At 36.4% G+C, this 15,399-nt stretch overlaps 2 protein-coding genes and 3 non-coding genes across 5 annotated transcripts in view; 1 reads left to right on the top strand and 4 right to left on the bottom strand.

Annotated features, from left to right (window-relative positions):
* Positions 1 to 2,593: 2,593 nt before the first annotated feature.
* The window catches only part of LOC111500265 (type I inositol polyphosphate 5-phosphatase 2), a 26,821-nt gene continuing 14,015 nt past the window's right edge, over positions 2,594 to 15,399 (top strand). The window contains exons 1-12 of the mRNA XM_023151977.1: positions 2,594 to 2,887; positions 3,004 to 3,091; positions 4,442 to 4,600; positions 4,670 to 4,775; positions 4,884 to 4,976; positions 5,538 to 5,622; positions 5,714 to 5,818; positions 5,902 to 6,736; positions 6,994 to 7,178; positions 7,424 to 7,532; positions 7,680 to 7,828; positions 7,929 to 8,242. Of these exons, the coding sequence (XP_023007745.1) occupies positions 4,571 to 4,600; positions 4,670 to 4,775; positions 4,884 to 4,976; positions 5,538 to 5,622; positions 5,714 to 5,818; positions 5,902 to 6,736; positions 6,994 to 7,178; positions 7,424 to 7,532; positions 7,680 to 7,828; positions 7,929 to 8,151 (1,920 nt within the window). The 5' untranslated portion in view covers positions 2,594 to 2,887; positions 3,004 to 3,091; positions 4,442 to 4,570 and the 3' untranslated portion in view covers positions 8,152 to 8,242. The remainder of the gene's footprint in view (positions 2,888 to 3,003; positions 3,092 to 4,441; positions 4,601 to 4,669; positions 4,776 to 4,883; positions 4,977 to 5,537; positions 5,623 to 5,713; positions 5,819 to 5,901; positions 6,737 to 6,993; positions 7,179 to 7,423; positions 7,533 to 7,679; positions 7,829 to 7,928; positions 8,243 to 15,399) is intronic.
* On the bottom strand, positions 9,479 to 9,572 carry LOC111465266. The gene has a single exon (XR_002714184.1). It is a non-coding gene; the product is annotated as a small nucleolar RNA Z101 (small nucleolar RNA).
* Positions 9,681 to 9,767, bottom strand: LOC111465268. The gene has a single exon (XR_002714186.1). It is a non-coding gene; the product is annotated as a small nucleolar RNA snoR14 (small nucleolar RNA).
* On the bottom strand, positions 9,866 to 9,956 carry LOC111465267. Its single transcript, XR_002714185.1, has one exon. It is a non-coding gene; the product is annotated as a small nucleolar RNA U61 (small nucleolar RNA).
* The window catches only part of LOC111465041 (ribose-phosphate pyrophosphokinase 1-like), a 5,869-nt gene continuing 1,136 nt past the window's right edge, over positions 10,667 to 15,399 (bottom strand). The window contains exons 2-8 of the mRNA XM_023109298.1: positions 15,081 to 15,254; positions 14,159 to 14,407; positions 13,709 to 13,852; positions 13,464 to 13,631; positions 13,024 to 13,093; positions 12,070 to 12,151; positions 10,667 to 11,074 (exon numbers count right to left, since the gene is read on the bottom strand). Coding sequence (XP_022965066.1) covers positions 10,894 to 11,074; positions 12,070 to 12,151; positions 13,024 to 13,093; positions 13,464 to 13,631; positions 13,709 to 13,852; positions 14,159 to 14,407; positions 15,081 to 15,254 — 1,068 coding nt within the window. The 3' untranslated portion in view covers positions 10,667 to 10,893. The remainder of the gene's footprint in view (positions 11,075 to 12,069; positions 12,152 to 13,023; positions 13,094 to 13,463; positions 13,632 to 13,708; positions 13,853 to 14,158; positions 14,408 to 15,080; positions 15,255 to 15,399) is intronic.

Raw genomic sequence — 15,399 nt, 5'->3', positions numbered from 1 at the left:
TTTTTTTTTTTTTTTTTTTACTTACCCAAAAATAAAAAGGGTATGGATGAAATTAAAGAACCCGTAGATCTATGAGTGGTAGATAAATTGTTCGGGATTATAAGCTAGTATTAAGGGTATTATTGTAATTTTTGAACCTTCAAAGATTTTTTTAAAACGTGGTGTCAATAATTTTCATGCATATACTAACCAGGATGTCTATGCTTAGCTTTGAGCAAATGTTATGTTGAGTGACCTCATGAGAAGTTTCGTAAAAAACATGTGAGTGAGGACAAAACATACTAAAAACACTCGTGTTGATTTGCGAACATAGTCTTCACTCTTAGAGGCATTTCTAGACAAGTATGTAATGTGATAATGTTGCAGAAAATGTAAGAAAATGTCGAGGCTATCAAGTATCGAATTACGTTACATGATCTATAACATAAAGATGAAAAAAAAAAAAAAAAGTAGAAAATGAGAGAATTGATTTGATAGCCCCGAACATTTTTCTACAACTTGTCACTAGGAACATTTTTCTAATGCACAAGCTCGAGTACTAGTTGGCCTCACCTTAAATTGGGGTGTTTTCACCAATTTCCACGTAGTTTCTTTATCATAGCTAATTGGGTCTTTTCAAAACGATCGTTAGAGTTTTGATCGAGAATCTCACGTCAATTAAGAGCTGGAAGGACCATAGCTATAATAATAAAAATAATAACAAAAAGAGAGTGGTCGAGGTTCATTATAATGTGATATATGGTCGAGATTTATCAAGTATGCGACGTGCTTTCAAGGACCACTTAAATTAGAGAAAAAAGTTTTTTTAGATTAAACAGAACGTAAATAAGGTTAAATTATAAGTTTAACCTCAGTAAATAAATTAAAAAAAACCTTTTAATTTTGATTAATTATAGTAATTGATACAAAATTTGTCTTGTATGATAGTGATTAATTATAATCTTTAATTTAACTTTAATTAGCTGTAAGCATAAGAATTAAAAATTAAATTATATATTGGAAAATTAATTTTTTTAACAGGAAATATTAAATAAATAAGAATTCTTTATTTGTTAAATATTTAATTTTTTAGGGAAATATATTAAATCAATTAATATGACATGCACAATTATTGCTTCAAAATAATAATAAATTTTAACATATGATTAAAAAAAGGAATATGTGACATTATTGTGCATTAAAAAAATTAATAAATAAATGTCACCCAAAAAAAAAAAAAAAAAATCATCATGAATCATAAGAAAACATTGGGATATTTCATCCCTCTTGAAACACAAGCCAAACCCTAATCCTCCATTTGTATTTAGAATCATTCACCCCTTTGACTTGCTATGATGCGTGGGGTCAATGCACCGAACCATAATTTCAATCGTGCTCTTAGGGTTTAGGGTTTTGATCGATATGAAATAAAGTGGAAAGTCGGGTTTAACAGTCAACCTATGTATATATTAAATGGTCAAGACTTGTATACTCGATCAAGATATTAATGGTTCGATTCTCTCAGTTGTGCATGTGGAGATATCTATTTAATCGGTAGGGTCGGAGGTCCATGAGGACCCACCTCAAATGAGCAGAAACCTCTATTTAAACAGTGAACGAGGGAGCAGAGAGAGATTATTTCCTAATACATAAAACGGGATAGGGGATGAGGACTGTATTCCTGTCTGTCCCCAAGTAGAGAGATAATTTTCCCTAATAGATAATACGGGACATGGGATAATGATTATATTCCTTGTAGATTCACGCTTTCTCCCTTCTTTCGCTGTGAACTCCTTCACTACTGAACCTACTTATTAATTCTTCTTCACAGTCAGTCAAGACTTAACATAAATCATGGATCAACTAAGGCAAGCCCTCTCGGTCAGGGACTTGCTTAAGAATAAGAAAGAGGAATCTCATGTAAATAGGATTTCGTCTAGGGACTGGGAACTGATCGATACAGTTTGATTCTTCAATTAGTAGTACTTCTAGAGTCCACTTCTTCCGAGTGAAAGAGAGAGATTTCTCCCTGATAGATAAAATGAGACAGGGGACGAGGATTATATTCTCAGTCTCTGTCCTCGATCGGAGAGAGATTTCTCCATGTTATATAAAATGGGACAAGAGATGAGGATAATATTGATTGTCTCGGTCCCTGACCTCATTAGAGAAAAAAATGTTCCCGACTCCCTCCCTCGTTCTCCGTTTAAACAGAGAATCTCTTTCTAGTTAGAGTCTTGGTCCTAACCGTGCAGATAAAATAGACATCTCAACGCTAAAATTAGGAGAGAAAAAAAAAAAAAAACTTCAACATTGCATAATTTTAGGCATGTGTATTTGTACGGAATGACATTAAATGTGGAACAAAGTCGAAATTGTCCCTCTCTTTGACTACGAGGAGCTTCAATTCTAGTAAGTCATCCCTATTTTTTTAATTTAATTGTTATCTTATCCATTAAATTATATTTGAGTTCGATAATTAATACAAACTCATCAAAATTATATATACCATAAGCAATTACGCCAATAGAAACTAAATTCAAATTTTGAGCTCGAGTCAACAATCACTTGAAAGATTGTCCTCCACGGACCACAAAATGGGGTTTCTCCACTGGTGAACGATGCCCCAATCACCGACCCTCGCAAATTGGCCCACTTCCAATGACGCGATCATGGTCATTACTGTATCTAATCCATCTCTTTTTTTTCCTTAATTAATTTCGTTTATTTTAATTGCATGGCCAAGATTCTCTCCTCTTGAATTCAACGCCCAAAATCGGAGAAAGTTTTGGGGTTCTCTCAGTCACACATAGTGCGATCTGAGTCCCATTGCTGTGGGGCCTTCAATTTCTTATCCGCCATTGATGTTCTTCGTAGCCCTACAAATCCGCCTAACTATTTGATTACGGTAAGCGATGCTGCGAACTTGAACTAGGAGTCTTGGATTTGGCCGTAAAAGGATATTAACTTAACCGATTAGTTCGCTTTGTTTGACTTGATTTTATATTATGATGTCAACTCTAGGCTGGAGCATCCTTTGACGATTTGTCTGTTTTCATGTCACTGCCGACTTTGCCTGAGGTGGGCTCACTGGAAATTTTGGCGTTGATGGGTATGCTAATTTAATTTATTCTTTATATGGTAATGGCTTGGTCTTAATCTATGTTTGCGTCTGGAGTTTGGGTTAATGTGGTCTGATCTATTTGGGTGTTTGGTTTGTGGTGGGGTAAGTCTGCTATTGTTGGGTTTCTATCATATGGAGCTTTGGATTTGAGGAAAAAGAAAATGCAGGCTGGTGGGGGAATTTGGTTTACAGGGCATTCCCAGTTCAGTGTTCTTGATTCTTCTTTTTTGGATGAAATTTTGGAAGATTTTGATTTGTGAAAGAATACCCTGTTCAACATTCTTCATGATTAACTGGGTTGATTTGTTTTTTTGTGATTTGAACAGTTTGATTTGGATCTGATCACTTTGTTGTGGGGGTTTTCTAATTTTGTGAGGGAATAAACCTTTGTTGTGAGATCCCACATCGGTTGGAGAAGGGAACGAAACATTCCCGTTTTAAACATTTTGAGGGAAAGCCCAAAGAGGACAATATTTGCTAGTGGTGGGGTTGAGCTGTTACAAATGGTATTAGAGGTAGACACCGGACGGTGGGTCAGTGAGGATGCTGGGTCTCCAGGGGGTGGATTGTGAGATCCCACGTCGGTTGGAGAGGAGAACGAAATATTCATTATAAGGGTGTGGAAACCTTTCCTAGTAGACGTATTTTAAAGATCTTGAGGGGAAGCTCAAAAGGGAAAGCCCAAAGAGGATAAAATTTGCTAGCGGTGGTTCAGCGAAGATCTTGGGTCTCCAAAGGGGTGTGGATTGTGAGATCCTATATCGGTTGGAGAGGAGAACGAAATATTCCGTATAAGAGTGTGAAAAGCTTTCCTAGTAAACGTATTTTAAAAATCTTGAGTTGAAGCTCGAAAGGGAAAGCCCAAAGAGGATAATATTTGCTAGCGATGGGCTTGGTCTGCTACAAATGGTATCAAAGGCAGACGACGGTGTGTCAGCGAGGATGCTGAGTCCATCCCCTCCCACATCTGTTAGAGAGGGAAATGAAACATTCCTTATAAGGGTGTGAAACCTTTTGTAGATGGACTATTTGTGTTCTTTGTCTAGACGGTGGTTTATCTTTAACTGTAGCATAAATTACTTCTAAGTGCTGCAAATTTCTTATGATGAAAATGATTGTATTTTATTTTAATGGATCTCGCTTTCAGCTTGTTTACTTTTCCAATATAAAATATATTGAACAATATGAACGTGTGGAGATGGACCATTGATCATTCTTTGTACAAGTTGGGTTTGTGGATGGCTTCTACACATTCTGTCCTTTCCTATTTGGTCCCAATTTGGCTCTTCTTCCATATAAATGGCGACATAGATTTCTAACACAAACCTGGTTTTGTAGTTCTCCTGATTTCTGACAAACCACATATTAAACAATCGCCCACCTCCCAGAAATCGACGCTGAATTCCTGTTACTGCAGCGTTTTAAGCATTTCATCAATCTTCTGTTGAATAGTTTCAAGCAAAGGCTATGCGGACGAGGAGAGGAAGACGCTCCGAGGTATGTTTCGACGAATTTGTGTACTTTCACTTTTTGATGGATTCAACTTAATCTTGCAATTCTTTCTAGGCTTTTTGGCCTTCCATTGTGATGAAGAAATGGTTGAATATCAAGCCCAAGGTGTATGATTTTAGTGAGGATGAAGTTGATACTGAAACTGAGAGTGAAGATGATGGTATGTGTCATTGGGTTACTGCTCTTGGTGCCAATCCAACAGCCAAAATTGTCTATTTTCGTTTCGTTTTCTTGGATTTCACCTTTTTTTGATACAATTTTCTTTCAGTTTGCTCTCTCAAGAACGAAAGAACGCATAATCAAGAGGATCGTGCTAGTCGAGCACAAAGGAACTTATCGACATGTTCAAATCGAATTTCAGGTACTGCCTCCATGTCAGTATTCTGATGTTTTTAGAAATCACCCACTTCCTTGTCTATAAGTTTTGTGAGATCTCACATCAGTTGGGGAGGAGAACGAAACATTCTTTATAAGGGTGTGGAAACCTCTCCCTAGTAGAGACATTTTAGAAACCTTTAGGGGAAGCTCGAAAGGGAAAGCCTAAAGAGGACGATATCTGCTAGCTGTGGGCTTGGGCCGTTACAAGTTTAGTATTTGATAATAATCCTATCTCACCCTCACTATTGAAGTTCTTCCGGGAGGATCGTGTTCTAATTAAGCTGGAATTCGTCTTAAATTTTTGGAACTCTTGACTGTGGATCGAATATTGCCAATGCTCATTCTGTTCTAGAGAGGATATTTTAGCTAGGATTATATAGGCCAAAGGTTCCTTATGAATGGAATGCTGAATATGGGTTTGTTTCTTAAACTTTCATGATATACTTGGAACAGATTATGGACTTGTTTTTCAAGGAATTGTTTCAACCTGCATTTATATGTCAAGATTTTCAAAAGTTAATGGTTACTTATTTGAATGATCCAGACATTCCTAGTAGCAACCAGTTAAGACACCGACGAGGGAAATCTGAAACTCTTAGAGTTCAGTACATAAACACGAAAGATCTGAGGTTCGGCTGTGAACTACGACAACTATTTGAATCACGATCCCGGAGACGTTACTTATATTCACAATGATTTCTGGAAATATGATTTATGTAGGGTGACAATAGCTACATGGAACGTCGCGGGAAGAGTTCCAGATGAAAGCCTTGAGATAGATGACTGGCTATGTACAGAAGACCCAGGAGATATCTATATTATAGGGTGAGTGAAGGTCCTTATGCCATAGTTCCATTAGTACATATCTTGCGATGTTGATAAAAGCTTGTCAAATTTGATGCTTGCAGTTTCCAAGAAGTAGTCCCTTTGAATGCTGGGAATGTGCTGGGAGCAGAGGATAACAAACCAATTCCGAAATGGGAGGCAATCATTCGAAGAACGCTGAACAAGTCTTCCGAACCCGAGAACAAACATAAAAGCTATAGCGCCCCACCATCTCCCGTATTGAGGACTTCGTCGGTAGCTGATGTACTTGCAGATGGGGTTAATGATGAACAGTTGAAACTGATAGATGATGAATTTTCTGGGAATGTCGGGTTTGAACTGGAACTGGATCAACATCCCCTCAAGAAATTAAACCGAGTGAACTCGAATTTTCAGTTAAGTAGAATCTATGGCATTGACTGTGACCATAGACTAGACTGGCCTGAACATTCATTGGATGCAACCCCTCAAGTTGTTTCTTCTAATACGAAGTTGCGTCGAGTAGTTAGCAGTTCTGCTAGAATTGGCTTCCGTTGCTTGGAGAATCCTCTAATATTCCCTCCGCAGAGTTTTTCGATAAACGGAAACGGGTTGAAGAGGACATTCTGTAGTTCTGGGAATCTGATCTCAGCCTGGAAAGCGACACAGGAAACTTCAGAAGTCCTGGACAACCTTTCTGATGTATCTGACATTTCTGTTGAAGAAGAAGATGGTTTCCCAGAAGAACTTATAGAACAAGAAGTCGATGAGGATCCAACGGAGAGCACGAAATCTTATCCGAAATACGTAAGAATTGTCAGCAAGCAGATGGTAGGAATATATGTGTCGATTTGGGTTCGTAAGAGATTACGGAGACACGTTAACAATTTGAAAGTGTCTCCGGTTGGTGTTGGTCTTATGGGCTACATGGGAAACAAGGTAATACATTTATACACCTAGGACACCAGAATATCGAACTATGAACGAAGTAAGGCATGAGAACCTTTTTGGACGAGTAAATCATTGAAACTGTCTTATTTTAAGCTTTCACACTAGTTTAAATTGAATTTTATAGACATCCCATTAAAGTAAACGATAAGGAGCATATATTTTACTCATTTGGAAGTCTTTTTCTTGTTCATACGCTTACAGTGTTGCTGTTAGTAGGCTCATGTTGTTTACCCATTTGAATGCAGGGGTCTGTTTCTGTCAGCATGACACTTTATCAGTCGCGGTTATGTTTCGTTTGTTCTCATTTGACCTCTGGTCAGAAGGATGGAAAAGAACACAAGCGCAATGCAGACGTGAACGAAATCATACGACGAACACGTTTTTCGTCCGTGTTTGATTCAGGACAGCCACAGACAATACCTTCACATGAGTAAGCACTCTAATCTTTAAATGTGCTTTGCTTGACCATTCATAACATGTGCATTTTACCATTAATTTTGAAAACTGGAAAAAATTCATATCGAATCGGAGTGTCGAGTAATCTGTCTGCTATTTTTGTTCATACTAACTGAGCATTTCAAGGATCAAGAGACTATTTTTGTTCGTTCTGTGTCTTAATTTTGTTAGTCTAATATCGTTTGGAGTATGATTGTGACGAAATGTTTTTACGAGCAGTCAAGTATTCTGGTTTGGCGATTTGAATTATCGTCTGAATACATCGGAGTCGGTTGTAAGGAGGCTTGTAGCTCAAAAAAACTGGGAGGAACTCAGCAACTATGATCAGGTGACTAATTTGACTAAAATTCAAAAAGCTCTTAACGAACAATGTGTCTGTCTAGAACGAACAACTGATAGATATCGAGTTCTATATGTTTCTGCATCACTTAAGACGTTGGATTAAGGAAAGTAATGAATGGATGTATTGTGGCAGCTTACGCGAGAGCTGCACACGGGGCACGTATTTGATGGATGGAAAGAAGGGGTATTAGACTTCCCGCCAACGTATAAATACGAATTCAACTCGGATAGATACATCGGCGAAACCCCGAAAGAAGGAGAGAAGAAAAGGTCTCCAGCATGGTAAGTTGTTAGATAGAACCCCCCATTAAGGTGTAGAAGGAGATATATAACCCAGTTCTCGATTGATTGATTGATTAGAGGATTATTTGTAAATGAACAGGTGTGATCGGATATTATGGATGGGAAAAGGGATAAAGCAGATGTGTTATAAGAACGCAGATATAAGGATGTCGGATCATAGGCCTGTGAGCTCTGTGTTCCAAGTAGAAGTTGAAGTTTTGGACCATAGGAAACTGCAGAGAGCTCTGAATTACACCAACACTGCTGCAATTCATCCTGAGATTTTTGCTGATGAGAATGGGGAGTATGACTTAGATTTATAGCAGCAACAACAACAACCAAAGTTTCCACTGATTGGTTTGTTCCCTTGAAATAATATCCTCATCAAGGTAATATATAGTGTTCAAAGTTCATCATTAACAATTTTGTAACAAAATTTTACATACATAATAAGAATCCAACTATTTTGTCTATATTTAACTCAGGACTCTTCTTTTGTACTTCTTTTGTACTGAGAAATTTGGGTTATTTTGGGTTATTTGGTGTGAGACGAACGACTCGATTTTGTCCACTTTGAGCATAGTCTCACATGGCTTTCCTTTGGATTACCCAAAAGGCATCACCCAATGGAGAGAGTATTCTTTGATTATAAACCCATGACCATTCCTTAACATCCAACACCTCCTCTCGAACAAAGTATGTGTGAATAGATATGAAAATATTTTTACTCAACCAAAAGTGGGAATAGATATGAAAATATTTTACTAAACAAAAGAATCCAAATGTAAGAATAATAAATAAAATTGGAATCGAAAATTCTTAATTTTCATTGATATTTTAAAATAAGATATAAGAAACTAAATAATATCTCCAAAAAAAAATATAAACTAACTAAAACTTTATAATAAAATAAAAATATAAACAAATTAAATCTTGATAATAAAATAAAATATAATACTATTCAAAAATATAAACTAACTAATAATAATAAAATAAAAATATAAACTAATATAATTCTATTTAAATTTAACTAATTACAAATATCTAACTAAATAAATTAGACTAAATTCTATCAAGGATCGATCAATGTAATAATCTACAAAACTTCTGTGGCAGAGGTCTTTGAGACCATTTCCAGATGGAATCTCAATTATTGGGAAGGATCGAACAATGGGAACGAATCTACAGGGCTATCACCTTCTTTGCCCAGATCTTCCAACCTTTTCACATGGATGGCCGAGAGATGTGTCTTTAAGATCCTTCAATTGATTAGACTTCCAACATAAAAAAACACAGCTCTCATTTCATTCCAATTTCTTTTAAATCCAAAAATTGGATCATTGAAACCTTGGATATCAGATCCTGTGTGAACACCATTGAAATTGAATTAAGATACAAGCTTTTTAGGCATTAAATCAGTTTAAATTTCAGTTAGAACACCCAATTTTGTATTTAATAACTTCAATATTACAAACATTACATTTAAATCAAAAACTTTAAACCAAGTTGTTTTTTAAAGGTTTTATGGCCAAATATACTAAAATTCCAATTCAAGTTCAAGAGTGGAAATTTGGAACTAAACAAAGTCCCAATTCAAATATAGTTTTAATTTCAAATAATTTGATTGATGGAGATTCTAAACAAACATGAAAGGGGCATCAGTTCTCCAAGGTGATATAGCATCAATGAATGCTTCAGACGCAAATTACCCATTTGATTATATGAGATTCATCATATGCCCCAATCAGTCATACCGATCCAAAAAACTAATTCTAGTAAGATCATTCTCTAAACCATAGTTCATAAGAAATCCAACGAAAAAGAGTTAAAAAATAGATGTTTAGATTCAAAAGCGATCGGAACCTGTCGGGATTCACATTAACATCACACTGTAATTAGTCAGTGGATTGACAGACATGAATTTCTATCGTCACCTCGCATTTCCAGTATCAGAAAACCAAAACGAATTCAAACAAAATCAGCCACAGAAATCGCAGAAGAAACATTCATTAGCGAAATCAAATGTAAAATAAACAAAAGCTCAGAACTTCTTAGAGGGTTGTGTAGCCATCACCGACGACCACTCGTGAGAGGCCGGCTATAGCACAGAAGATTTTCATCACAGCTTCAGTATCAAAGAAAAGAAGACGATTGAAGAAAACAATTTCTTGAAACGAAAAACAAATTGATAATGCGCGGCGGAAGAACGATGAAGTGGAAAACGGAAACCCTAAGTGGAATTTGAAGCGATGAATGAATGAGAGAAAGAGGGGATTTTATAGACTCATTACCCACTCCCAATACAAAACCCTAATTAGTTTTGAAATTTAAAATATTTCAATATATTATTCTTTTGCCCCTAATTTCTGTACTTATTGCATCTCGGTCCTTCAGCTTTTAATTTCAAATAAATAGTTTAATTTAGGAAAAAAAAAAAAAAACATTTTTACTAAATTTCTTTAATTTTGAATTTAGTTTCTATTTATGTTTTAAATCTCACTTTTTTATTTTAAGTTTTGATTTTAATTTCTATTTAATCTCGAAGATAGTTAGCAAGCGTTGCGGATCACACCCACTTGATTATAATTATATGGGATTACGAAAGAGTTGCTAACCAATTTCTAGTAGTGAATTGTCTTGATTGACAAGGTCGATATACGTCCTAGAATTGAGTTATTAAAGAGGTCGTGTCTAGCATATTTATATGACATGAAATCATTCAAGTTATGTGCACAAGGATCAAACTCAGAATTCAAAGAAAAAAAAAATTATGAAAAATATTAAATTTCAAAATAATACATCACATATCATGTACCAAACAAATCAACCATTATACTATATTCTATGAAGATATGAAATTGTTATAAATGTGGAATTACAAAATTTTATAAAGTCAGAGTGAAACTTCCAGTGGGAATTACTAAAAGAAATTATTCTAATAGCGAAGTAGGAGGAATAATTAAGAATGGATGATATAAGAATATCAAACTAACAAAACAAAAGCAGTAAGAATCCTTTAGAATTGTTTCAGAAGGCTGTGTTCTAAGGATTACTTCAATTTGGAGTTATTTAAAAATGCTACTTACAGAGCAATCGTCGTGAACTCGCCAAATGGTTTCACCCAACAGATTTGCTACTGAAAGAACAGTCAACTGAGGGAAGTAGTTCTCTGTTATTGCTGGGATCGTGTTTGTAACTATCACCTCTTGAAATAGGCCGCTCGATAACCTCTCAATCGCTGGGGGGCTGCATGGTGATGAACATAAAAGAAGTATGGAAATTACGTTAGTAGGAATATAACCTTTCAAACCGTTTTGAAACTAACTTATATTTCAAAAAAGTGAAATAACAATTGGGTATGTGTGAAATCCCACATCGGTTGGAGAAGAGAACGCAACATTCTTTATAAGGGTGTGGAAACCTCTCCCTAGCAAACCCGTTTTAAAAACTTTGAGGGGAAACTTGAAAGGGAAAGTCCAAAGAGCACAATATCTACTAGCGATGAGCTTGGACTATTACAAATGGTATCAAAGCCAAACATCGGGCGATGTGCCAGCAGGGAAGCTGAGCCGCAAAGGGGGGGTTGGATTGGAGTGGTCCTATATCGATTGGAGAAGGGAATGAGTGCCACCCTCGGGTCTCGAAGGGGGGTGAATTGTGAGATCTCACAAGGGTTGGGGAGGAGAACATAACATTCTTTATAAGGGTGTAGAAAACTCTCCCTAACAGATGCATTTTAAAAACGTTGAGGGAAATCCAAAAGGAAAAACCCAAAGATAACAATATCTGATAGCGGTGGACTTAGGTTAAGAAGAAAGTTTTCCGTTCAGGATCATCCAAATTCTAGACAGAAAAGAACTTTATATCAAAGTTTTAAGGTTAAAATATATTTTTAATCTTTGTACTTTTGCTTCTGTAACATGTTTGAACTTGTACATGCTTTTTGTAATGATTTAGTTTGTGTTAGAAAAATGTAACGATAACCTAAAGTTCCTAATGTTAAGAAATTTATTGTAATCGAGTCATTTGAATGGACGAATAATTGAACCACCTTTAATTTTGGACTGTATTAACTTCTGTTAGCTTCATTGACTTGCCCATATTTAATGCCTAGGTTGTATTGTTTTTAACATTTTTCCTTCAAGCTTTAACCATTACATTTCTAAGAGCAGGACTAAGTTGTTATAATTAAAAATATGAAGCCCAAAACTTATAGAAAGCCAAAGCATAGAGATTATTACCTAAATACAGCATGAGTGCAGCAAGCATACACTTCTCTGGCACCCTCTTGATGTAAAAGAGCTGCACCTTTTGAAATAGTCCCTGCACCCAGAAAACCAAAAATACAAAAGATATATACAAGAATCAGAGTGTAAAACAAGAGAGAAATTCAAAATTCAACCAAATAGAAAGGTTCATGGGGACCAAGCATTTTTCATGGAAGTTCTATGTGAGATCCCACGTCGGTTGGGGAGGAATGAAACATTCTTTATAAAACTGTGGAAACCTCTCCCTAGTAGACACGTTTTAAAAACCTTGAAGGGAGCCAAAAGGAAAAGCCTAAAGAGGACAATATCTGTTAGCGATGGACTTGAGCCATTACAAATGGTATCAAAGGCAAACACCGAAAGATGTGCAAATGAGGAGGCTGAGTCTCGAAGGAGGGGATACGAGGCGGTGTGCCAACAAGGACGCTAGACCTCGAAGGGGGTGGATTGGGAGGTCCAGGGTCCTTGCTGGCACACCGCCTCGTGTCCACCCCCTTCAGGGCTTAACCTCAAAGAGGATGGATTGAGGGGTTCCACATCTATTAGAGAAGGGAATGAGTGCTAGAGAGGACGCTGGGCCCCAGAGGGGGATGAATTGTGAGATCCCACATCGGTTGGGGAGGAGAACGAAAAATTCTTTATAAGGGTGTGGAAAGCTTTCTCTAGTAGACGCGTTTTAAAACCTTGATGGGAAGCCTAGAAGAGAAAGCCCAAAAAGGACAATATCTACTAGTGGTGGACTTGGGCCATTCATTCTAGGTCAAGAAAATATACAAAAACGTTTTTTTTTACTTCATTCTTCAGGAAACTTCAATGCCTAGTTTTGATCTGTGTTCTTTCCAGTTATGTTTTAAACATTTTCAAACATTGCATACTAAAAGAAATTATTAAACAACATAACATTCAAATGAATCCATGACTTCTTACCGGCAGTGTCAATCATGTCATCCACCATGACAGCAACTTTTCCTTTAACGTCACCAATAAGGTTCATCACCTGCAAGGTAAATGACAATCATTGGTATTGGGATGTCATAGAAGTAATACGCAGAGTCTTTAAATCTGAGAATGCCCTTATAGAACTTTGAAAGGATATTTAATACTTGGTCTGGATATCAATCACCAAGGACCCGAAAACCGCCACATCCAATTTTAGAAGAAAGAATCCATTGTGCCGATTTGCCAATCTAAATACTATATCTTGATTATTTTCTGTTCTGCATTATAAGCGTCTAAAATATGACAGCCTTCTAAAGCTTCTTAAGATTATTATTAGTGATTCAAATGTAAACAACTACATTCTTATCCAAATTTCAAACAGACCACCGAGACTATGAGGACGGGAGAAGGTTCTGTGGATGTTTTACCTCAGCAATGTTGTGTGCTTGGCGCCTTTTGTCCACAATTGCTAAAGGAGCATCAGATAACTTTTTGGCAAAAGCACGAGCTCTTGCCACACCACCAACATCAGGAGAGACCACAACCAGATCATTGTAAGAAATTGTCTTGCTGGCAAGATAATCTAGAATCACAGGCTGGTGTCCATATACAAAATTAATGCTATTAAAAACCCAGCGTAACGAATGGAAGAAGCGAGGTAAGTATTAAATACCTCACAGTACACGTGATCAACTGGTATATCAAAGTAGCCCATTGACTGTCCAGAATGGAGGTCACAAGCAAGAACACGATTGGCACCTGCCTCTGTTATAAGATTAGCAACAAGTTTGGCTGCAATTGATTCACGACCTTGAGTCTGGAAGGCAAAACAGTTCCAAGAGAGATAATTTTACAACCAGATAAACCACACCTTGAATTATATGCTCTCAGACCAGAATAAAAAAAGACAAAAATATGATCAGTTTTAATATTTAATAAGATCTTACATTGTACTCTACGTTTTCATGGTTCGCATTTAAGTTGAAATTCAATCAAGAACGTCACTAGACGATGTTGAGATTTCAGCATCTCTCTTTGTATCATCAAAATTCTCTAGTAGGCATATCCAAGCCATGTAATTTAATTAATAGGTTCAACTAACTATTCTGAAGATTGAACTTGCCTTTCTATCAGCTCTGGCGTATCCAAAATATGGGATAACTGCAGTGATATTTTTGGCGGACGCTCTCCGACATGCATCTACCATAACAAGAAGCTCCATGAGATTCTCATTTGCAGGGGGACAAGTGGGCTGTATTAGGTAAACATCACATCCTCTCACACTCTCTTTCAACTGGACATATATTTCTCCATCGGCAAATCGCTTAATGTTAATCTTTGAAAGTTCCAAGCCCATATACCTAGAAATTTCCTAAAAATAAAAACCAAAAGATTAGAAAGCACAGGCATACATAATTCAGACTTCCAAGAGAAGTATAGGGGAATGGAAGAACAGAAACAAATAATTGAGGAAATTGAGAACTTCAAAGAGGATTAATCAAGTTTCAAATACCGAAGTGCAATAAAATAAGACCAACAATCCAAAACAAGTTGACAGAAAATCAAGACTAGATAATTTATCCACAAATATATTTTCCTATATCATGTATTGTAATTCTGAAGAGGATTTCTTTTACGTGCAATAGAAATCGAAACTTTCTGAAGAGGATTTCTTTTACGTGCAATAGAAATCGAAACTTGTACACCATAGATTATTGTTCCAATAGAACAACTTCCTTTAGAAAATAAATTGGCTGCCAAAATTCAATGAACGGGTAGATGGGATCCTATACAAGCAAAAGCATAAGCAATCTAGGAGAGTGAAAAGATCATGGCATGCGCATAACATGTGTTAATTAGAACAAGTTCTTTATGTGAAAGGATTTGGCCTTAATACTCGTGATTTTCTTCAAAAGGAAGTTTGGAGGTGTGAATTTTGAGCATCATTGATGATATAAACGTATCTCTGCATTCTAGCCAAAAATAAAACCATAAATCGTTTGAATACAATACTTAGAAGCGAACCGGGATTCAGTTCTACTTACCTGAGACAGTGCAAGATTCGCCGTCCCAGAAAACAACTTCAAACGGTTACTGCTTCTGTTGACTGGTTTCACCATTCTAGCAGATTCCAAGAACTCCGGCAGACTGCGCTCATTAAGAATAGGAACAATTGGTTTCCCATTACCAAATCTGCTCGGTTCAGGAAGACTACTCTTCTACACAACATGAAAACCGCACATAATCACGATTAACCCAATCACAACAAGGAAGTCGCAGCAGAATTTCATTAAAAAATCAGATAAAGCAGCACAAATTAATTGTAAAAAAAAAAAAAAAAAAAAAAAAAAAAAAAAAAAAAAA

Source organism: Cucurbita maxima, unplaced genomic scaffold (assembly GCF_002738345.1).
Source record: "Cucurbita maxima cultivar Rimu unplaced genomic scaffold, Cmax_1.0 Cma_Scf00028, whole genome shotgun sequence".
Lineage (NCBI taxonomy): Eukaryota > Viridiplantae > Streptophyta > Magnoliopsida > Cucurbitales > Cucurbitaceae > Cucurbita > Cucurbita maxima.
This window is presented reverse-complemented; position numbering and strand designations above follow the sequence as displayed.